The sequence below is a fragment of the Nycticebus coucang genome, chromosome 12 (assembly GCF_027406575.1).
Source record: "Nycticebus coucang isolate mNycCou1 chromosome 12, mNycCou1.pri, whole genome shotgun sequence".
Taxonomy (NCBI): Eukaryota; Metazoa; Chordata; class Mammalia; order Primates; family Lorisidae; genus Nycticebus; species Nycticebus coucang.
Window position 1 is genome coordinate 33,717,102 of NC_069791.1, and position 23,820 is coordinate 33,740,921.

A 23,820-nucleotide genomic window follows, 5' to 3' on the forward strand; every position below is an offset into this window, starting at 1 on the left:
CTTGGGGTTATTATAATAGAAGGCATTCTTTACGGTAGGGTTTTCTTTTTCGAAGTTATGGAAGGTTCATTAAAGTAAAGATCTCTCAGTATTCAAAAGTGTAGACAAGATGGAAGGCACAAATAAAGCTTTTATGTTAATAGCATAACCTTGAAATGGTTTAACAGTTTCCATTTTCAATATGCAGCAATTGACCCCCTCACACTGCCATAAATGAGACCTTATTTAATCACCAGCGGCAGTTCAAGAGTCAAAATGGACATATCTTTATGTGTTCTGAGACCCATCTGGCTGTCATTTAGTAGCTACGGTATCATTTTGACACTAGTTAGCAGAGCTAATCAGGCAGAAGTGAGCAGAGTAGTTGATGCTTGTCACTCCTAATTTGCATTCGTACATTCATTCATTTTGGCAGGTATTTCTTAGTTTTCAGCAGAGTACATGATGGGCGTCACTGCTGTTAACTCTCAGTATATATCAGCCCTATCCCGTGTTGTTTTATTATTGCCAAACCTTGGGAATAATGAACTATTTTATTCTGTGCCACTAAACAGAACCCCTATTCACATTTATAAACATTAATAGTACCAGAGCTTTGATCAGGTGGACCTGACAGCACCCGTGAGCTGGACCAGCAGCAAAAATACTTCTCACTGTATCAGGTGTGGAATGCCCTAAGGCCGGCAGGTCAGCAGCTGGAGAAATTGACACATACAGATCTTCAAGCTGCAAAGGCCCCAAGGAAGGTCCCAGAGGGCAGGGTACAAACCTAGGAGCCCAGAGGGTACAGAAGTGGGCAGGCCAGGGAGAGGGGTTTGGTTAATACCTATGAGTCGGCCTGTTGTTTGAGTTAGTTTTATTGATTTTCAGCAGTGAGGAGGGATTTAATTGTAAATGCACATATTCAGTAAATATTTACTGAGAATTAACTGTCTACTAATTCACACATATAGGAGATAATTCTGTGTAGTAAACATAACAGCAAAGGGCCAAGGAAATGCCGAGAAAACAATAATTACTTGTGCCTAAGAAATTGCAGGATAGATTTCACAGAGAAGGTTGCCATGAAGAATATATTAAAGGTTGAATGCAAGATTCTCTTCCAGGCATAGGGATTTCAGATAGAGAAAAGTAAATAAAGAGAAGGTGTGAAAAAGCATAGAAAGGGGCTGACTCTTTATTTTTTATTATTTTTTTTTATTAAATCATAGCTGTGTACATTAATGCGATCATGGGGCACATACACTGGTTTTATAGACCGTTTGATACATTTTCATCACACTGGTTAACGTAGCCTTCCTGGCATTTTCTTAGTTATTGTGCTAAGACATTTACATTCTACATTTACTGAGTTTCACATGTACCTTTGTAAGATGCACCGTGCCAGGCATGGGGATTTCAGATAGAGAAAACTAAATGAAGAGAAGGCGTGAAAAAACATAGAAAGGGGATGACTTTTTAAAGATCACTCTGGTCATTGTTTGGAGAAAGGATTCAGAAAGAGAACGGTGTGGAGAATGCAGATAGATTAGACAAGAGGATATCACATGTATACACATTTTAGGAAAGGAAAATACTGTATTAAAATTGTAACACTCAGTATATACCAGTAAAAAAAGATGAATGCAAGTCACAACACAATGAGCACCTCTTGTAATTGCAGAAGTTAAAGTGACTTGAGTATTGCAAATTTAATGCAATTTTTTTTCTTAAAATGTGTATACATTTTTAGCACCCTCTGTATATATCTAGGTATATTGGGAGGGCTTGAAGTTGGATTGTACAAGTAAGATTTAAAAAATGGTGTGGAAAAGGATGCCCCCAGGCTACTGGTTTGAACAAATGGGACAAAGTATGGAAATTCCAGGCGAGAATGAAGTTTGAAAGTTAAAAAAGGAGAAGGTTATTTTGTTCACTCTTGGATAGAGTGAATTTGAGGGGACTTAGACATCCATAACATTGCATGTAGCAGTCCACACTTCAAAGGCGTGGTCTGGGCTGAGCATCTAAATTCTTCTGGTTAATCAGTTCTCATGTTCATCCTGAACCCAATTCACGTGACCTACTCAAAGTTCCCCCTCTTTCCACCAAGCATTCCTCAATTTCATCCCACTGTGGAGTTTGATCCACGGAAGTTTGGTCATTCTTTTAGCTTAACATTTATCACATTGGAATATTATTAGCATCACATATGTCACTTGTCCCCTACTTGAGGCAGGCAGTTTTCTATTTCCCAAACTGAGCACTTCGTAGAACATAAGCACAATATTTAACATTGTCAGGAATAATAGTTTGTCTATAAGTTTTAGATTTAAAGACTCTGGGAAATAGGAGAGGCCTTGTGTCTAAGCCCCATCCAAGAAGGAATTGCTCTCGCAATGATTTGCTTCTGCTGTGAATTCTTCCTGGGGTAGAGATCTCACTACTTCAGAAGAAAACTGATCCAGTTTTAAACAACTCTAATAATTAGAAAGTTTTTTAATAAAGAGTTCATATTAGCTCACTTTAATTGATTCCATGACTCTGATGCCTTCAGACACTCAGACCTTTCCCATGTTTCTGCTGGGCTCCTTACCATGCTAGTGATATGTTACCTCATGTTTGCAAAATGGCTGTCAAAATTTCAAGCATCAGGTTTGGCGCCTGTAGCACAGTGGTTACGGCACCAGCCACATGCACCTTGGCTGGTGGGTTCGAATCCAGCCCGGGCCAGCTAAATAATAATGACAACTGAAACAACAACAAGAAAATATAGTCAGGCATTGTGGCAAGTGCCTGTAGTCCCAGCTACTTGGGAAGCTGAGGGAAGAAAATCACTTAAGCCCAAGAGTTTGAGGTTGCTGTGAGCAGTGACACCATAGCACTCTACCAAGGGCAATATACTGAGACTCTGTTTAAAAAAAAGAAAAACAAAAAAAATTTCAAGCATCATACTTTTATATTGCCTTTTGTCATAAGCAAGATAGAAGAGTGTAAGGCCAAAAAAATAACTTATGCATTTCATTTTTTTGCTTTTGTCATTTTGCTTTTGTCTTTGGCTCTCTGCTTTTGCTAGGAAGCAAACTCTTTCCTGGAAGCCCTCTGGGAGATTTCTCTTTTTGCTTCATTTTCCAGAGCTAGGTCACATGCCCCCACCACACCAGTCGGTGGCAGAGGGAAATAGAATTCCTCTTCTGGCTTAGGCCAATCCTTATTAATTCCTGAGGACCAGGCACTGTATATAAATATAAACCTTTATTAACCCTTGTTGTACATAGTGAAGCTGTCTGAAAATAGTCAGCCTGATTTTGTGTCTCAAGTTAAATGGTCACGCATAACAAAGGAGGTTCAAAAAGATGAGTACTTACATATGGGCGTATGCTTACATGGATGTTGTACCTACAAAAACATGTGTTGCCATAAATAGGACATCACTTATGTCCATTGACATAAAGCAGCTTTCCCGTAGAACTCAGGACAGGTGATGCTGAACATGTCGTTTGTTTCCCAGCAACTCTTTCTAGGAAGAACAGGATAAGAACAAGATACAAATACTGTATGCTAAGTGTTATGTTTAAGGCAGCCCAGCCAGTCACTTACCAATGAAGATGATCTTAGTTCTCTGATGTACTTCACAGAAATAAAAAAGGGTGGCAAAAGTTCACTGCCAAAAAGGAAGATTTTAGTTTTGTTATTTATAACAAGGTATAGTGTTCATATCAGTCATTAATTTATCCTATTTAAAGAGAAAAATGCAAAGTAGTAGAGTAAAGGACTATTTTATTTTTATTTTTTACTTTTACTTTTTGAGACAGAGTCTCACTTTGTTGCCTTTTGTAGAGTGCTATGGTGTCATAGCTCACAGCAACCTCAAACTCTTGGGCTCAAACAATTCTCTTGCCTCAGCCTCCCAAGTAGCTGAGACTGCAGACACCCACCACGACACCCAACTAATTTCTCTATTTTTAGAAGAGACAGGGTCTCACTCTTGCTCAGGGTGGTCTTGAACTCCTGAGCTCAAGCTATTCACCCACCCTGGCCTTTCAGAGTGTTATGATTACAGACATGAGCCTCTGTGCCCAGCCTAAAGGAATTGTTCTCTTTTTTTAACTGCATTCATAAAATATCAAAGGTAAACTCATGTTAAAAACAAAAAATACCCTTGAGAGTAAGGTGTCCAAAAGGATAAAAATGAATGTGAATTAATGTTTTCAGATCGTTCGGCATGACAGGACTATGGAGCAAATAGTTTTTCCTGTCCCCAATATATGTGAATATCTCACTCGAGAATCCAAGTGCCGTGTGTTCAATACAACTGAACGGGATGAACAGGGAAGTAAAGTGAACGACTTTTTCCAGCAAACAGAAGATCTCTACAATGAAATGAAGTGGCAGAAGAAAATCAGGAGTAAGTACAGTAAACTGAAAGGGGTTTATGCATAAAGGTAGATCAATTGGTACTTTGGGATACATGATGGCAAGTCATCTAAGTTGTTTTTTAAATTTCTAGCCAGTCTGCTGTTGACCAAAATCACTTGGAGGCTGAAGATGCTAGTGATAGAGTGCTAGTGATAGAGCTTAGTCTATCACTAGAGCCTGGACACCTGCAGCTTAATGAAAACAGAAAGCCTCGACTAATTAGACCATCTTCTAGTGATGATCCTATTTTATTTTACATAAATATCATAAATTGCAAGATTGCAGCTGTATGTTTCAACTGGTGAACAGCTGCAGGTTTGAAGACCCTGAATGGGCCCTGACTGGCCTTAACAATCAGTGAACAGGGTGAAGAGACATCGCACCACTGTGCTCTTCTGTGATGTTATATGATTGAATAGGTTGTTTAACCTTTTTCTGAGAGCAATTCTTTCATTTAACATACTTTATCTCTCCAGTAAAAACAAGCTACGCGTTGTGTAACAATTGTATTTAAATAGAGGAATGTTACAATTTTACAGTTAAAAATCAGCTTCATACACTTTCCTTATATCTCAGGTTCTCAAATCACTTTGGAAACAGTGAATTAAAAATTTTTGCATTTGGGCGGCGCCTGTGGCTCAATGAGTAGGGCGCCGGCCCCATATGCCGAGGGTGGCGGGTTCAAACCCAGCCCTGGCCAAACTGCAACAACAAAAAAAAATAGCCGGGCGTTGTGGCGGGCGCCCGTAGTCCCAGCTACTCGGGAGGCTGAGGCAAGAGAATCATGTAAGCCCAAGAGCTGGAGGTTGCTGTGAGCCGTGTGACGCCATGGCACTCTACGGAGGGCAATAAAGTGAGACTGTCTCTACAAAAAAAAAAAAAAGTTAAAAAAAATTAAAAAAAAAATTTTGCGTTTTTAAAATTTATTTTTGGTTTTTTACAATTTTGCTTTAATTTTTAAAATTTAAATAAAGTTTATTCCAAGGTAAGGGATATCATGAGGTTTCTTTTTTTCTGTTTGTTTTTAACGAAAATTGGGACACTGTTGAGTAGGTCTTTTCTGTCTTTTGGAGAAGTTCTCCAGGTAAGCAGGCATATGTCCTCAGTACCTCTATTCAATGATGTTCCATCCTTCCACTTTTTCAGATACTTTAATGGGTATAACTTATGAACTTGAAGTTCTTGAAGTTCTTAAGTTCAAGAAATACCATCATTGAGTTTCAGAGTATGGCACACATTTTCAGACTTTCTTAACAGAGTGTTTGAGAAAAAAACCAAGAAATAAATTTTGGCCCCTTAGAATTTTACCATGTACAGCCTTATGGAATTCAGTAATAACCTGGGGCATCCAAAATACATATGAAGACAGTAATTTTTTATTTGGGGCATTTGTAAAACTTACATTGTTTTCCTTAACCAAAAAAAAAAGTAAATTGAATAATGAACTAATGTTGTGGGGTCTGTGCTTTTTGGATGAAATATACTTTTGTCATTTATCAAAGAATAAATCTTAAAATAATTTCGAAAGTAAATTTTACCTTCAAGTGTGGAATCAGCACATTATGAGGTTCTCAGCAGAATCTAATTCATTTGGTTGAGCCATAAGTAAAGATTTATTATTAGAAATATACACATCAACATCTTCTAATTTTGTCTAACTAGTCTGCCTTTAAAAATGAGGACTCTTAATTCAGGAATGATGGGGATGCAGATGTTTATGATACATTAGCCAGTTAAATGACATAGTTAATCATGGTGTATTCCAGTGCTGGGATGTTTCATTCCAAGAGAAGAAAAACCAGATATACTGAAGGGAGGTAAGCAGCAGAGTAGATTTTTTTTTTTCTTGCAGTTTTTGACCAGGCCTGGGTTTGAACCCGCCACCTCCGGCATATGGGACCGGCGCCCTACTCCTTTGAGCCACAGGCACCCGCCACAGCAGAGTAGATTTAAATTCACAGTTTATATCTGACGAGTTTATAATCTCTATTTGAAAATCGATGTGCCTTTCCTGTTGATTAACTCCAGTCTTTTAATACTGGTTTTAAGATCTTATAAGTCAGAGAATGAATAAGACCTGAAGGGGCCAGGTGGGTGCTCAGGGCAGTCTAATCCATTTGGCTCCTATTCAAACTTATGTGCATTATGTATCTGTTCAATTATTTAGCAGAGGTGGAAAGAACTGAATTATACCAGATTTTCAGTTCATGTAAACTATATTTGGTAGATACATTTACTAATTCATTTGTAATGGCAGACACAGAGTCCCTTTTCTGAAAATATTCAGCAAAGCCTTTCCCACCTTCTAGTAATTCTTACGATAGCTTTCGTTGTCTTCTGCAATTTCAAACCCAACAAGTTCTTAGGAAGCATTAAGGTTTAAATATAGATAATATTATAAATCACTAGTTCCCAGTAAGTATTAATAGGCCCTGTTATTAGGTTTCAGAGTTTCAGGTAACTGTGACCAGGTCATAGAAATTTTCGTCAGAGATATATCTGTGCTAGGGGTTTGGGGTTTTTATTTGGCTTTAAGGCATGGGAGTGGGACCAATATATCAGCATTACCAAACTGTACAGTGATGTACATCATTCCATCGAAAGGGGCCCCAGGCAGCTGCTAAACTACCTTCCCCCTAATCTTTTCTGGGGATAGATTAGAAAGAATTATTCCAGAATCACTCTCTCTGATCACCTTTAGTAATTGCAACATCACTCACCCTTCCACAATGGTTTAGGTGTAAACTGGCTGAAGGATGAAAGAAGGAGTCAAATAGAAACTTCCCTTATGGTACTGATTGTTTTTAACTAACTTTCTAAAAAAAATAAGTCATATTAAATGTAATTTGGATAAACTTTTATAACAGCTTGCAAAAGTGATGCATTTAGTAAAATATTACTTTAGTTACCCTCATGCATTGACACCAAAGTTTATTTTTCTTTTCTGTCCCTTGCACTCCCCGCTTCCCAGGTAACGCTGCCCTGTTCTGGTTCTCGAGGCACATCTCTCTCTGGGGGAGCATCTCCTTCAACCTGGCTGTCTTCATCAATTTAGCTGTTGCTCTTTTCTACCCATTTGGGGATGATGGAGATGAAGGCAAGTGCTTGCTCTTCCTTAAATGACAAATATTTTACAGTTCCTGCTTGAATTTTAGAATTGAAAAATAACAATCATTTAAATCCTATTAAATAGATTTTTCTGTATTTATTGATAAGAGAGTCTGATGGGAATAGGCAGAAAAGTGTGGTCCATAGAAATGTTACTTTTTAAAGAACGTATTTACAGAATAGTTACTCGAGTTATATATTAGTAAATAAAGCAATGAAAAATTTTATTATTTCTACCTAATTATTATGACCGAAAGCTTTTTATACTGTGTCATCTAAATTATGTGAATGAGAGTTGTGTCTAAATATGTGTATTAATTGTCATCTCCTTAAATAGTGGTGTTTATATTTAATTTGCTTCTGTTTCTGTCTTGTCTGAGGTTTCTATAATGAGCATACCTGTAAGCTAAAGATAAAATTTTAATTCTATAATACTGTGTTAGGGATAACAAATGGAATTAAATATTAATAATCTAAGGCTTCAAAAAGGAATAGCATAAGAAAGAACATAATAATAGGGATAAAGGATATTGGCTATGAAATTAATATTATTAAACTAATAATACATGAGAGTTTACAAAAGCAAAGATAAGAGAAATTATACCATTTTAACTAAAATGGGAAATACAGAAGAAATGTGCTGAAGGGTGGGGTTTGGGGAAGTAAGTTTTGTTTTAAGTTTGAGAAAGTGCAGGGGAAAATAAGTTACAGGTTTGGGATATAATCAGGTGAATAAATTTAGAAAGGCATAAAACTAAAAGTGAGAAATCAGCAGATAATAATCATGAAGTGCTTCTGTATCTCATCTGTTCACGGGAGTATTGAGAGAATATAATGAGGTGTGCTATACCAGTGTTTTTCAACCTTTTTAATTGCACAGCACACTTGAACCTATAGTTAGACTCCCATGGCACACTTAAATTGTGTTGTTCAAAAAAAAAAAAAAAGAGTGTAAGAAAGAATATACTTTCTGTGCTTTAAACTTCTTTCTAAAATAATTTATTTAATGATCTTTAAAATTTTTTGTGGCCCACCTAAAATCCTCACAAAGTACACCAGTTAAAAAATCACTGTGCTTGTAAGTAGAGCATTTAGAAGAATACTTGGTAAGCTTTCAATGAAGTTTACGTGTTGTTATCGGTATAGCATAAATATTTATACTACAGAGGGAAGCCTAGTAGAAAGACCGTATGAGGAAAACAACAGGTATTTAAGCCTATTTCAGATGAACTGGAAGAGGGCAGGAAAGTAAATGAGAATCCCAGAGGAATTTGCTATTTTACAAGTTCATTGCAGGTAACAGAGATATCCAAGTTCTGATCTAAACTTTAGCTGTCATCTGAGTGGTCATGAATAACCACTTTTTTTTTTAGAAGTCACATCAATGACAAAAGGCTATTGGATGATGGAGTGGTTATATGAGTTAGACAGCAGTGAAAATGTAGCAAATATTTGGCCGTCCATGCGGGGAGGCAGCAAATACACCAGGAAGTGGAAACAGCTTTCTCTTCACCGTGTGCAGTCTCCTTTAGTGATGCAACTCTTGGCACAGAAGAATGTAACTCTTGTGAGAAGTCCTGCATGAAATGATAAATTAGTAGCATCTGCTCACAGAATGCTGAAAAGACTGTAGAGTCCTAGTTAATAGAAGCATAAAGCCTTAGAGATGGAAGCAATCCTGGAAACCATTTACTATCAAGCCCTCATTTGACAGATGAAGAGATGGAAACCCAGAAAGCATAAGAATTGCAAATCTCAGAGTAGAAGACTAACCTTTTTGTGTCCAGTCTAAGACCTTTCTCCATGAATGGCTGGATTGGAAGCACGTTGATAACAGGTGGCTCTCCATACAGGACCTAAGTGTCCTTTCCCTGAGTTCCAATCCAGGGTATTCTTGACCACTGGAGCCAGTGTTTATAGCCTCTGCTGCCACCTATTGTACGTAAAATATAATATTGATGGGAAATATCACCCCTCTGGACAGTTGCTCTGTACTCATTGAGAAGAGACCAGAACACCTGGTGTGTTTTCAGTATCTGCCTAATAATAGTTATAGTAGTAATACTGATAGTAATAACAGCAACTGATACTATTTAGCATTTAGATTGGGTCAGACAAAATTCTTAGCACTTCACATACATAATTTCACTTAATCTTCCTGACAGGTCTAAATTCCTTAAGCCGTGGCTTAAGATTTGCCTAATGATTTGTGACTAGAGTCAAGAAATAGTGTATTTCTTTAATACACTCACCAGGTATTGCTGATGCAACTGGTCCTTGAACAGGGACTTGAAACCACATATAGAAGAGAAGTTGAAGTGAGGCCACAGCCTCAGAAAGAAATAGGACTAGCAAACACAAGACTGGGAAACATGGTAGCCCATCATGGGCAGATGCAGACTTGACCCGTGAAAAAGGACTAGATAGGAGTTAGCAGTAGTAACCCAGGTAGAGGCTCCATCTGAAGTATCTGAGTAGATGTGGTGCTTACAGGGAAGAGAGGGCATGAGCTGTGGAAGCCCAAGGCTGTTTCTGGGTTGTCTGATTACAGTTCTGGATGAATTATTTATAATCTATGAATCAGGTTAACATTTTGGATGTATTAGCTCAGTCTCCAAACCTCAGTCTCAAAATGATGCATAGCTAGGAAGGCTGAGGAAACAGAGCCAAGACTGATAAGCACACTTGGCCATCAGAGCTGTCTGCAGAAGGAAAATTCCGTGCTGGTGTTGAAAGTTCTCGGATGCTGGATTTTGTTGAATAGGCTGGATGACTGTTCGCCGGGAGCACTTTGAAGTGATTGAAAGATTGATTAGATTGAAGATGGATATACATATATATTATATATATTTTTTAATTTCTTCAAAAAGTGTTCAAGAAATGATGGGACCATGTCATTAGAACACAGGACCCAAATGGAAAGGCCTTTCAGTGGTCAAATCTGAAAAAATTTTGAGAAAAAAATTATTGGTAGTAATGTTTTATAACACATAGAATAAAATAAAAATTGAGGAATCCATTTTGAGAAGTGAGAAGAGAGAGCTCTTCCTTATCATTTTATTTCTGTTAATATAATGTAGACAGAATGATGAAAATAGAGTGTCACCATTTGGCAAACATTACAGTAGTTAGAATTATTAATGGGCATTAAAATTAATGGGTGACCATACATGCATCATGAAAAGTATATAATAAGAAATGGGATATTGACATGGTGATAGAGTATCTCCCCACAGCTTGCTTATTAATTACAAATGGAAAAGTAGTAACTTTAACGTGAAAAAAGAAAAATCACTTTAACTAGCGATCAACATTAATGTTACCAGCAATGAGACATGTCATGAGCCTCTTGATACATTGCACTAACAAGGACATAACATTATTTGCCAAAAATGAACAAACTGAGGAACTCAAAATGAGGGACATTTACAAGATAAACGGACAGTACTTTTCATAGATACCAAGCTTATGAAAGATAAAGAAAGGTTGAGGAACTGTCCAACTTAGAAGAGACTGAAGAGGCATCACTACTAAATTCAAAGTATGATCCTGGTCTAGAAAAAGGCCCTTGACCAACTTTGAGGTTAGATAAAAGTGGGCTATCTATGTGGATTTCCTGATATCTATCATTGTAATGTGGTTATGTACGGTATCGACATTGGGGAATCTAGGTGAAGGATATTTGGGAAATTTTACATTATTTTTGCAGCTATTAAGTCTGAAAGAGTTTTGAAAAGTTTAAAAATAAAAAATATATATGTAAATATAAGAATACTATCCAACCCTGAAGTTCCATGATTCTGGCTATGGAAATTGATCATGGAATCACCTGGTAAATCTTGGGCTAAAAAAAAGAGCTCTGGTTAAAAGTTGCCACCTTTTCTAACTCCAGACCCTACTGCATGCTTCTCCAGAGTCACGGAGGTCAATGTGGCAATGGGAATGAAGGAGCTGGCAGAGGGAATGAGCTGTATTTTCCAGCCTGGTAATACCTGAGCTACTGGGAGTTTCTTGTGCCCAAATATTTGGTTCAACTTGGGTTAAATAGTCACTGGGAAAATAGTATCTCCCTTCAACCAGGGTAGTGGTGTGCAGTAACTAAAGGGAGATATTTAAGGGGAAGATGATTCTCAGAGGACCAGTTTACGGGGCACCCTCCACCTGCTGTTCACAGATAGAGAATCTCCTTTTATTGCCAGTGTTTCAAGAGTTCAGTTTGAATGTATTCAAGAGACCAGGGCTTACTTTTGTGGTCATAAGTTTTGGTTTTGGTTTTGGTTTCTTTGGTTGAATGGTTTTTGTAGCTTTTGGGTTAACATATGCTCCTCTAAAAAAGAAACATATGCTGATGTTGAGGAATAAAGCACAGTTGTTGATGCCAGGCAATCTCTTTGATATCCACGCAGAAGTTGAAAATTGCTGTGCCAACAATCCTTAGTCTGGATTTGGTGAAGGTAGATTAGGTAGTAGAGAAAATTGATGCCATGGAAATTTCTTATACCAAGACAAGTATGTACTTTTTAAAATTTCATATTCAAATGTGAGGTGCAGTTCTTTTTTTTTTTTTTCTATCAAGTGATTTGTGTAAAAAAAAAAATGCTTCAAGGTGATTTCGGTTCATTCCGTTTAACTATTGATAGAGTGCCGCTAGTGCCAGGCACTGTGCTAAACCCTAGAAATGCAAAGATTAGTAAACCCATCCTTGCCTCAAGGAGCTCCTAGACTAGTTAAGGTACTAGGAAAAGAATAAGGCACAATACTAACGACCTGTATGGATTTATGGGTGGATGTCTTCTTTAACTGGACTGAAGGAGAGGAAATAGGAAGTCTTTTGAGACTACGTGCAGGGGGAGAAGGGAGAAGCAGCATGTTCTGTCCAGTAAACTATAAACAAGTCAGCATGATGTAGATTACAGAGTTCCATTATGTGAATTGGAATTTCCAATTTTGCTGTCTGAATTTTCTTTTTAAAGGATAAACTTCTTATTTTATAGAGTTAAAAATGTATAGGGTAAATTCTAAAAATTTTTCCATTATAAAAATAGTATAATAGAATTGACACAAATATAAAGTATTGAGGAGAAAAAAACATTCCTCCTTTCCTATCATTGATGGGTAATGATTGCTTTGAAAATCTGTACTATCGTCTCTAAAGTTTGTCGGAGAGATTTTAATTTCTTTTTTTTAGAATTGAATCTTCGGTTAGAAACCAGTATTGTCATTCTTATAGACGATAATTATAAACATCTTGTCAATTAATAGCTGTTTTAATAGCTATTAAATAGTACGTGGAAGTTTATTCATTCCACAAATGCACATTTAGCATTAAATTCTGTGCAAGGTAGTATGCTAGACACTCTTTGAGTTCTTTGTGCAGAGGGATCAAACGCCCAGTTTTAGGTGCATGACTATAATTTCTTATTTAATCAGTGAGCCACATACTGTCCTGGAAATAATAGTGAAGATGTAGTTAGTTTATCAGGCATTAATGACAACGCACAGTGTGATTGTCTGTGCCAAATCTGAGACTTCTAGAATAAGAATGTCACATCAAGACATTACTTATGAATTGTATTAACAAGTTCAATGACTGGCTGAAGGTATAAATGATGATGTGGCAGTTTTAATACACTTAAAAGTGAAGCTCCACAACTTGAGGAGTAACTGGACACCTGATTACTCAAAATGAACTCACAGGGTCTGTTTTTGTTTATTTACTTAATCAAGAGATATTTGTTACTGCATAACAGGCACAGGGATAAAGCCCAGGTCCACATCCCACTTTATACTCAAGTCCCAGGGACCAAGAGAGAGAGCTAAAGGCAGGATTCTCTCTTTGGCTCTTTGACGTCTAGAAATCAAGGCAGGTGGAGGTCAGGCTGTATTTGGTATTCATAGGATGCTCTCAAGCCAACATGGTCATAAATATGAGTAGAGTACCCATTTTGTTAGCATTGCCAGAAGGCAAGTAACTTCCAAAGCACTTTACTTATTTTCTTTCTCCATCTCCCAGTTAATCTTATCAGATCATAAATTAGGTAAGAGGGAAGATCCCATCTTTCTTCCCAATCTTCTTTCATTATTTTTTGCTTTAAGAGACAACATGATAAGAACAAACATTGTAAAAATGAACATGTCTAAACTAATGCTGTTCGCTATCTGATTTTTTCTAACATCTGACAGGATCTCCCTACCTACTTTTGAGATCTGTTAGCACTCACTATGAACTAAAAGCTTCGTTAGTTCAGGATTCATTGAGGAAGCGGGGTTTCGATGGTAGTATAAAAGCTCTGTACACCAAAGCTGTTGAGGTATTTTGCATGATGCGCGGTAGTAAAATTTTATAAACAATATAAAGAGGTGTGGTCCACAGAACAAGAACCATTTTAGAATATTTGCCAAAGGAATTAGTGGAAAATCTCCATTTTGTTGTTTCCCTTGTGACTACATCAGCCTACAGACAAATGTTGGAGGTCCCAGAGCTGACCCCATCAGCCCCAGAATGTTGCTCCTTGATTTTCTCTGCTAGTGCAGTACCACAGGCCCTGCAGAGGGGGCAGCCTTCAGTACCCATGTCAGTGCCCATGGCCATGAATTGTACTTCTTTTTCTAAGAAAATATATTATTTTAATCCTCCATTTAAGGCAGTTGCTAAGAAATCTTGTCTGTAATGGAGTTCATTTTTAAAACATTTGGAACTTTTGTTTTATTCATCCTTATAATATACCTCAACTTTTTTTTTTTTAGGACTTGGGTGGGCCTTTCAAATACACACACTCATACATGTACCTTCGTACACATATGTGTGCTTTAGCAGTTCAAGCTTGTGTCTATTTTATAAAGACTGGGTGTTGTACATATTGGAGTCTTCGTAGAAATGTATAAAATGGAAAGTTGATGATAATAGAACAAGACAAGGTGTGAATTCAATGAAAAAAACTACTGATTTCACATGATTTAGCCATTCATCTTATGGGCATTCATCATACATTTTGAATTAAGTTTCCCAAATGAGGTAGGTCTATCAAAAGTATTTAGCAGATCACTCCCATATGAAAGAAAGGTGAGCAATTCGCGCACTTACTTTTGATAAATACAATAATGAGTAATGTGTTCAAAGATAAATCCTTGAAATATAAAGAGTGTAGAGTAGGATTGTTTTGAATTCAGCGCACGATGGCTCGGCTTGCTATAGCCTATAAAGTAAAGTAGCCAATCTTTTGGCATTTTCTAGTTTTGTTCTCAGTAAAAATAAACTTCTTCCACATTTTACAGGTACACTTTCTCCATTGTTCTCGGTTCTTCTTTGGATAGCAGTCGCAATCTGCACATCTATGCTGTTTTTCTTCTCTAAACCTGTGGGTATTCGGCCATTTCTTGTATCAATAATGCTCAGATCGATATATACAATAGGTCTCGGGCCTACATTAATACTTCTCGGTGCAGCTAATGTAAGTACTTCACTTAGCTTTTTACTGTTGCAGAATTACTTAAAAATGTATAAAATATAAAAATGTAACTATATGCTTTTAAATTGTTTATACACAGTGAATTCTAAATTGTTGTGAATCTTGATTAAACAGAGTATAATTGTAAATTCCTTATTTAATTTTAAGAGAAAGAAAAAATTACAAGTAAAATAAATTTACTTATTTAAGAAGGTAACATTTGGGGCATCACCCAGTTCTGCCATCAATTTAATCCAATCTGATTTTAATGTCTACTGCATCCTATACCTACAGCTATTGACAAAAATAGCCACTGTTAACATCCTAAAATGATGTCCAAATCACCCAAGACAGATTAAATTATTCAGTAGAATTTTGGAAGTAAGTCCTTTTCATCAAATGACCTTTGAGAAAATATGAAATTGGGCTCTTTTTATGTGAACAAATGTGTTAAGCTTGTAAAAGGCATAGATGAGATTAATTTTTGTTCACCAAATTTTAAAATATTAGAATAAGAAAGTGCATTTTTTAGTTGAGTTAGGTGAGTTTAGAATAAGTAGGCCAGAGCATTATTTCAAATGGCAAGTGATACATTTATAGAAATAATTTTACCCGAGAAATAAAATTGTGAGGGTACAAGCCATTTTATGCATAGTAGATCCATAAAGGGATGTTAAGAAAAGCTAAATCATAAGGTTGATGAAATGAGAAATGTCCAGGTAAGCCAATAAGTATTGCTGTATATCTGCTGAATACCTAACGCTCTTTCTATCCTTTACTGGCTTTCTCCCATATCCTATATTCTAGTATCTATAGTTAGGGCTTAATCTCCCCTACTACACTGTACCATTCTTAAGCATAATGATTAGTCATTTAATGTCTAGAACTTCATAGGTACTGAGTAAATATTTCTAAATAAATAAACTAATGGGTGAGAGAATGAATGGATGGTCATCTTTGTATTCTTACACATGCAGGGCTTCTTGCATGTAAAATATGTGGCACGTATTGACAATAAGTAAATGAAATAGTCATGTCTATAAAGGGAAAAGTACTGTACATACAAAGAAGTTTGTCAACAAAGAATGTTGTAACATACTGAATCTACTATTCCATACGTTTCCTCTCCTAACTCTGTTTTCTCCACCCTAATAGCTGGCATTTAAACATCCAAAAAAAGTGTTCACATGAACTGAACTTATACTTTCAATGCTTTGGAAATAAGCTAATTTTGCAATATTACCTGCCAAGCTCATTATAGAACAGAATCTTCATGAATTTCTCTAAATTTCATCCAATGTACTCAATACTAATATGAAACCAGTAGATGAACAGCTACATGCCCACACAAGAAAAAAATGCAACTAAATTCAAGTGGTGGGGGGAGAGGGAGGAGGGAGCTCTCACTGAACAGGTACAACTTATATGGCACACCTCCTGGGTGAAGGGCTGAACTACAACTTGGACTTTACCTAACAAATGCAAATAGTATAACGTAATTGTTTGTACTCATACAAACAATCTGAAATTTAAAAAAATAATAATGTTTTCTAAATCTATGTGTTTGGCTTTAAAAAAATACTTTGAATATTGAACCATATTACTTGAAGAAGCACAAATAATATTCACAAAACTGGTAACTGCCCCTCAGTAGGACATTAATTCAAGTGAAAAAAATCCAAATTTGACAGAGAGAAATGACAGCTGGAGTTGGACCAAAAATAACAAAAATTTACTGGCCTCTTTTATTTAATAGGCAGAAAAAATACCAAGAGGTGGAGGATATGTTTCTTGTAGCCAGAAGCTGACATTTCAGACTCACTGATTTACATTTCAGTTTTTCTTCAGACCATATATATAGAATATATAAAGTGTTAGGGAATAACATTCTAATGATTACTGGGGGAAACCAAAACCATCTAGAGCACTTTTGTTTCCCCTTTCATGGGACAGGATAAAAAGATAACTTCTGTCTAGTTTGGTGAGAATAATTCCACCATGGCAAATGAGTGTTCATATGCAAGTATTTTACTTTAATTTCTTCAGTGAGAAAGAATACGCTTGTAAATTTATGTATCTATCTTATTAGCCATATGAAGCTGTGGAGGCTCTTCTACCATGCACAGCATAAACAGCTGTTTGCACAGCCAGATGGTACATTATGGTCGACCACTCCAGGCATTTTGATCCAAAGAAAATAATCAACTTTGTGATTTAGGAATAAATTCAGTGAAATAATTGTGATTTGGATGTTGAAGATTATGATAGAAAAGTGGTCTATAATTTTAATATTATGTGGATTAATAAAAATGTTTTAGCAAATATTATCTACCTTAACTTCTTCTTTTTTCTTCTTCTTCTTCTTTTTGCAGTTTTTGGCCGGGGCTGGGTTTTAACCCACCACCTCCGGTATATGGGGCCCTACTCCTTTGAGCCACAGGCGCTGCCCTCTTAACTTCTAACATAAGAGGTTCATTACAAAATTCTTACCATTACCCAAGGGGCAGGAGGAAAGAATAAATGAAAACCTAAAGCTGTCATGTTTTATATGCATACCTTATGTTTTAGTATATTTATTAACTTAATTTGAGATGGTTCAAAAAATTAAAAGGATTTATTTTTTCTCTGCTGTAAAATTAGCATTGTTTAACAAGTGAAACTCTAAGTGCCAAAATTATGGGTGTCAGAAATAGGAAAAACTAAAGAAGTCATCTACCCGACAGTTTTGCTTTAAGGCAGTGGTTCTTAACCTTCCTAATGTGCGATGTATTTTCACTGTTACAAAGGAGCCACGACCGACAGGTTGAGAACCTCTGCTTTAAGGAAAATCAGAATTCTAGACTTTAGGCAAATCAGCAAGCCTCGGAATTTCATTCTTCTCATTAGTGAAAAGAAGAAATTAAAGTCTGGTCTGTCCTTACTACATTGTTAAGGAGATAAGAGTGGAAGATTTATAAAAGAACAGCAGTGAAATGATTCGATAGTAATAATGGATACCATTTACCAAGTGTCTAATGTGTGAAGCACTATTCAGTTGTAAAACATTGCCATCATGATCATGAAAGTGTTTGTGTGTTGGTTCAGAGTTATTTATTTCTGGACTCTGTCTTTCACAATGTTAAGCAAATGCAGAAAGTCCCTTTTTGGGAAAACTAATCGAGTGGGAAGAAAGGCCTCAATCTTGTTCTAAGCACTTAGTATGATCAGTTTCTGCTTATTATGGTGCTTCATTTTTATTATCTTTCCCCATTTCTAAAATTTTAAGTTTCATCTAGATTTCAACAAGTTTACCTTGTCGTAGGAGTTAGCTAATATTTGAGATGTTTCCAAAAAGTCAAAGTTTCTTTTTTCCTCTGCTGTAGAGTACATCTCATTATCCAGAATAGTTTTCTACCCATCTGCTACACGGCATTGTTAATCGTTGGTAATGGAAAATAATGTATTATTCTGACAAATATAAGCACACGTCTTATAAATCTGGAGGCTCTTACTGTTTTTTCACACAACTAAAATTATTTGTGAACTTCATTTTAATAACTATAATATTTCCAGTCATATGGATGTTATATAATCTGTTTAACCACTCCATTAACTTACTGTTTAGATTTTAGATATTTTTTATAATAAATAATAATGCAGTTAATATCAGGGAAATATCTTTTAATCTCTTATAAATGCTTCTTATCCACAGTGTTTTTTTCTTTTCTGCTGTTGCCTGGAAATGTATAATTTAATAACTTGGTCTCACCATTTTGCAGAGAGGAGCAGCAAATAGAGTTCAGTAGGTAGCTGGTCTATTAACAATAAGCCACCCTGGTCAAATGTAATAGGGTCATCGTGTCCTTAGCCACTTGCCTATAGATAGTTTTCGGGGAGTTCTCATGTTACTGCTAAGCCATAAGGCTGAGTCCCACCAAATGTTCACTTAACATGCTAATTTAATGATACAGTTTGTCAAAAGAGATACAGTTTGTCTCTCTCTCTGCCTCTCTCTCTCTGACACACACACACACACACACACACACACACTTTTTTCATACAGTGTGGTCATTGAACGCTCCTAACTACTTGCTGGTATTCAGTTGCAGAAGTAGAAAACTGTTCTAGTGCTGGGATAGAGATACACTAAATTTAGTGAGAGATATCACCATTTATATCACCTTTGTTTACTATACTTTTTTTTTGCAATTTAAATAGATGTAGATAATGGTAGAAAAGTGATCTATAATTTTAATATTATGTGGATTAATAAAAATGTTATAGCAAATATCATCTACCTTAACTTCTAACATAAGAGGTTCATTACGAAACTCTCATTGGCTTGCCATTACCTAAGGGGCAGGAGGATGTAGATAATGGTAGAAAAGTGATCTATAATTTTAATATTATGTAGATTAATAAAAATAATGGGATATAACATTCATATGACTGGGATTTTCAGGGTGATTTTGACTGCTCAGAAATTTTGCCTGACACGTTTACCTTAGAACTTTATCCTGCGTAATACCACTGAAATGGGGATTTTAAAATCAAATCTTATTTTAAGGAAGAAAGTTGATTTACACGTAGTTGATGAAAAATATGAGGTGGAGCTGAAGATTATAAATTCAGTTCTTACCTTTCAATACATACATAGACAACCTCATTTTTTCTTCCTGTAATTTATTCCTGTAAAATAGGTCTCATTTTTTCCCATAAGAATAATATAAGATCTGGAGAGAGAATTCCTGATTAGGGACAGAGTACCTATAAGACCAAATAAGACCAAAAGAATAATATAAAGAAAAAGACATGGCAGCTATAAATTTCTGTGATCACAAAATAGAGACATTTAGAGGACATTGTGTACCAGTTACTTGGAAGACTGAGGCAGGAGGATTGCTTGAGCCCAGGAGTCTGAGGTTGCTGTGAGCGAGGCTTAACGCCACAGAACTCTAGCCTGGACAACAGAGTGAGACTCTGTCTCAGGAAAAAAAAAATTATGAAAAGACATCACATAGAATTCTAGAGCTATCAGGAACCTCATGTTTATTCACTTTTAACCATTTCATTTTAAATATAAGGAGGCAGAGTCCTGTAGAGACCAGGAGGCTTTACCAAAGCCAGCAGAGCCAGAGCCACACCTGGAACCCACGTGGCCCTCCCACCGTGTCTTCCCCCTGGGCTGGACTATTAACATTCTCACAAAAACATAGCAGTGAATTATGAAGTATATTTGAAAATGCTTAGAAGACTGAGTAATTTATTTGCCTAATTAAAATTAATGCATTTGCATTAGTATAATATATGTTAATTGACAAACAAACATTAATATTACTTTACCTATTGGTATGCCATTTAGATGGTATAAATCACTCTTTAAAGACTGTCCAGAAAATTTACACTGATGCTTTTCTCTGCCATCCCCCTATTCGCCTAGCATCATGCACTTTACCCTGTTTGCAACAAAAACTATATGAAGGGCAGCTATGATGACTAGATAAAGAAAGAAAACAATGTATAGGTTGTCATTTGTGGTCATTTGTATTGGTATCTGTTTGTTGACCCAAGGGTCCCTTCTCAGCAGCTCAGAAGAGCACGGCTTTTAACCATATTACCCACTTCCCAAACCTTTCATTTCTTGGCACCCGTGTGGACTTTTGCCATAGAAATGATTGCCTACACAATGGTGTTGACAAATAAAGGACTGATTAGAAACAATTGTCAACTTTTTCATGACGTGAAAAGGGAGAATGTTTTTGCAGTTTGTTTATTCTCAGCATAAATATTCCCAGCTTTCCTGGAAAAATGCTGTGTAAAAACAATTTGTAAATTTCATGGTGGAAGAGAAACCAGAGTTCAACATCTTTCCCACCCACATCATCTATTCTTGCACTCATTTCTCCTTAATGTGAACACTTTAAAAAACAAAAGGATAATATCTTTATTTCTGATCTTGACAGAGGTAGTGTGACCACCAGTACTAACTTGACTCCACTCCACATGGAGACCTAGTGAAGAAAACGGGTATCCATCAAGCTCTAGGGCAAGGTTCAAAAAATCAAATACAAAAACCCAAAAACAAATAAGGCAAATCTTTGGGTTGTGTGTGAAAATGGCAGAGACTCTTAGGCAGAAATGTGCCCTCGCTTTTGCATTCTTTGAGAACTGAAATGTATTGTTCTTTTTGAAAATGTGAATTCAATGTATTATTTTTCTTCAGTAGATGGGGCTTACTAATAGTATTCCTAAATAATTTTTTATGATTCAATTTAGAGGATTAAGATCAGAAAACACTTATAAATAATTCGTTTCAAACATGTCATTCATCCTTCTGAGAACGTTCTAATTTTTAACTTTATTTTTATAGAACTTCTTATTTCTAGTTCATATTGATGAACTACAGTGGATAAATCAAGGTCAACAGGGCAAATTTAAATAATAGGCAGTCAACAATTGAAAGAATATATTGCTGAATGTTGTTTCTCCTGAACGTTCTATTTTGCACTTTTTTCGCAAGTACTTATCATTACATGCTTTATATAGATTGGCACCTTTTATTTATTACTTAGGTTTTTAAATTACAACTTCTTAAAATATTAAACCTGATCTGGGACAGTAAATATAAAGACATCCATTATACTGTAGCTATATTTAATAATGGTGTAAACTATTGATGATGAAACATTAAATAGTAAAGTAAAACTTTCTATTTGACCTTATGGAAATTGTTAACAAGATGAGGAATGGAGTGATAATATTGGCTATTGAGAGGCTAGTTAATCATTCATCAGGGGAACATTTAGGAAAGGTTTGGCCCTTTTAGTTGCTGTGTGGTTGATTTGGTCGACTCTTCACAACGTGAAGTAATGACTCACCTCTTGTTTCAGCTGTACTGATTTGAACTTCAGAAATTGGAAGGAAAAGGTTTTCTAAACTCTTAACTTTTAACTTGCCTCAAAGTGTTTTGCTCCTTCTTACGTTATTTAAAATCATTCCATTAAACACTGTTGCAAAGAACAACTTGTTTTCACAAAGCCTGGTTTGGACAATTGAAAGACACACGTGGTTCCATTAGATAACCTAAAGAACTCGGGGAATGGTTAGGAAGCAGGAGCTATGAACTCTAGCATTCTGTAATTCCTTCCTTGATGACTGAGGCCAAATTGGCTCTTTGGTTTATAAATAATGCAGTGAACCAAATAGAACCAAATAAATGACACCAACTTTATGATAATTGTTTTCTTTGGAAATTATTGCACAGATCACTGTTATTGCCAAAAGAGTCTCAATATAAATTTCTATGTTCCAAAACCATGCCATGAAAGGCAATATAAAATATACTTTGAGTATATTCTGCATGGTCAAAGGCATAATAAACACTCCAAAATGTTTATTGAATTAGTGCCCACACATACGGCTTAAAAAACACATATGTACATTGTATTTATTTTAACCCAGGAACATAAGAATATTTATATTTCCTATGTGTATGAAGTCAATGAATACAAAAATAATTTTAATGACTTGTTTAAGATTAAAATCTAGGATAAAAGAAAAACAAGGACAAATCTCTGAAAATTTTCTGAAAAGATATTTTTATTATATTCCCAGCATAATAAAAACATTTTATGTTTTACTTGGAATGTAAAAACTATGATAAAAGTAATATTTTAAAAGCCATACTATTATGGGCTTCGTATGCATTATGTCATTTCGTCCTCTCAAGAGTTCTATGAGGTGGCAATTCTTTTGTTTATTCCCATTTTTCAAGAGAAACCATTGAGGCCTGCAGTTGCATGAACTAGATCACACAACAGTCACGGGAGGGTCCAGGATTAAAATTCAGGCCTGCCTTGATTGTATAGCTGCAGCTCTCATCATTCTTCTCTCCTTCCCTAGAACTGCAAAGGATACACGGTTTGCAAATGTGTTTTATGTTTACATGCAGATTTGTAAGCAGTGCTCAAAAACTATAAAATGAGAAATCATGATCGAAAATCAAAGACTTTTGTGAATACTAGTTTGCATCCGTGTCCTGCTATTGATGTGCGTTTCAGGATAAGTAAGACAGTAATCTCTAATCTTTTCCTCCCTTTAGCTTTGTAATAAAATCGTATTTCTGGTGAGTTTTGTTGGAAATCGTGGCACGTTCACCCGAGGGTACCGGGCTGTCATCCTGGATGTGGCCTTTCTGTACCATGTAGCATATGTCCTGGTTTGCATGCTGGGCCTCTTTGTCCACGAATTCTTCTATAGCTTCCTGGTGAGTACCTCTCCACGTGGACAGTCACTGCTGGAAAAATACACAATGCTGCTGCTTCTTATGCCTCTTCCTTTGATTTTTTTTTTTTTTAAACAAGGCCTGACATTTAGGACAAATTATGTTATTTTTAGAATTTCATAGGAAAAGAATGAGTTATCATCATTTTTAGTCTTTTTCTTTGGGAAACCACATGGGCGGTGGAGTCCTTTATCAAACCCTCTGAGAAGCAACCAGCCTCCCCACCTCTTGACCCAGGCTTCATATGACAGATTGCTTTTGGTTTCAGCCAAATAATATTTCCCTTTACATTTAAAGATTCTCCAACAGTGTGTGGGAGACAAAATAGGTCTTGGGTACTGAAATCATTGTGTTTTATTTATAATATAAAAAATTATTTGTCTCTATAGAATGGCATAACAGTGAGAATGAGGGGATAAAGAGTCAGCCTAGCAAAAAGACAGTGAGTCTTACAAGTTTGGGGTTTAATACGTGTATGTCATTGCTGTTAAACCTATCTATATATCTTTAATTCATTAAATGGATTTTTCAGATTATTTCTAGAGGTTTTATTTTCCCTGTGGTTATCAGTTTTCCTTCTTGCATCTATATTGTTTTATAGCC

At 36.1% G+C, this 23,820-nt stretch overlaps 1 protein-coding gene across 2 annotated transcripts in view; it reads left to right on the forward strand.

Moving 5' to 3' along the window:
- Positions 1 to 23,820, forward strand: part of ITPR2 (inositol 1,4,5-trisphosphate receptor type 2) — a 537,798-nt gene that overhangs the window by 422,725 nt on the left and 91,253 nt on the right. For both annotated transcript variants that reach the window (XM_053554147.1, XM_053554146.1), the window contains exons 47-50: positions 4,195 to 4,387; positions 7,370 to 7,495; positions 14,782 to 14,957; positions 23,035 to 23,199. In XM_053554147.1, coding sequence (XP_053410122.1) covers positions 4,195 to 4,387; positions 7,370 to 7,495; positions 14,782 to 14,957; positions 23,035 to 23,199 — 660 coding nt within the window. The remainder of the gene's footprint in view (positions 1 to 4,194; positions 4,388 to 7,369; positions 7,496 to 14,781; positions 14,958 to 23,034; positions 23,200 to 23,820) is intronic.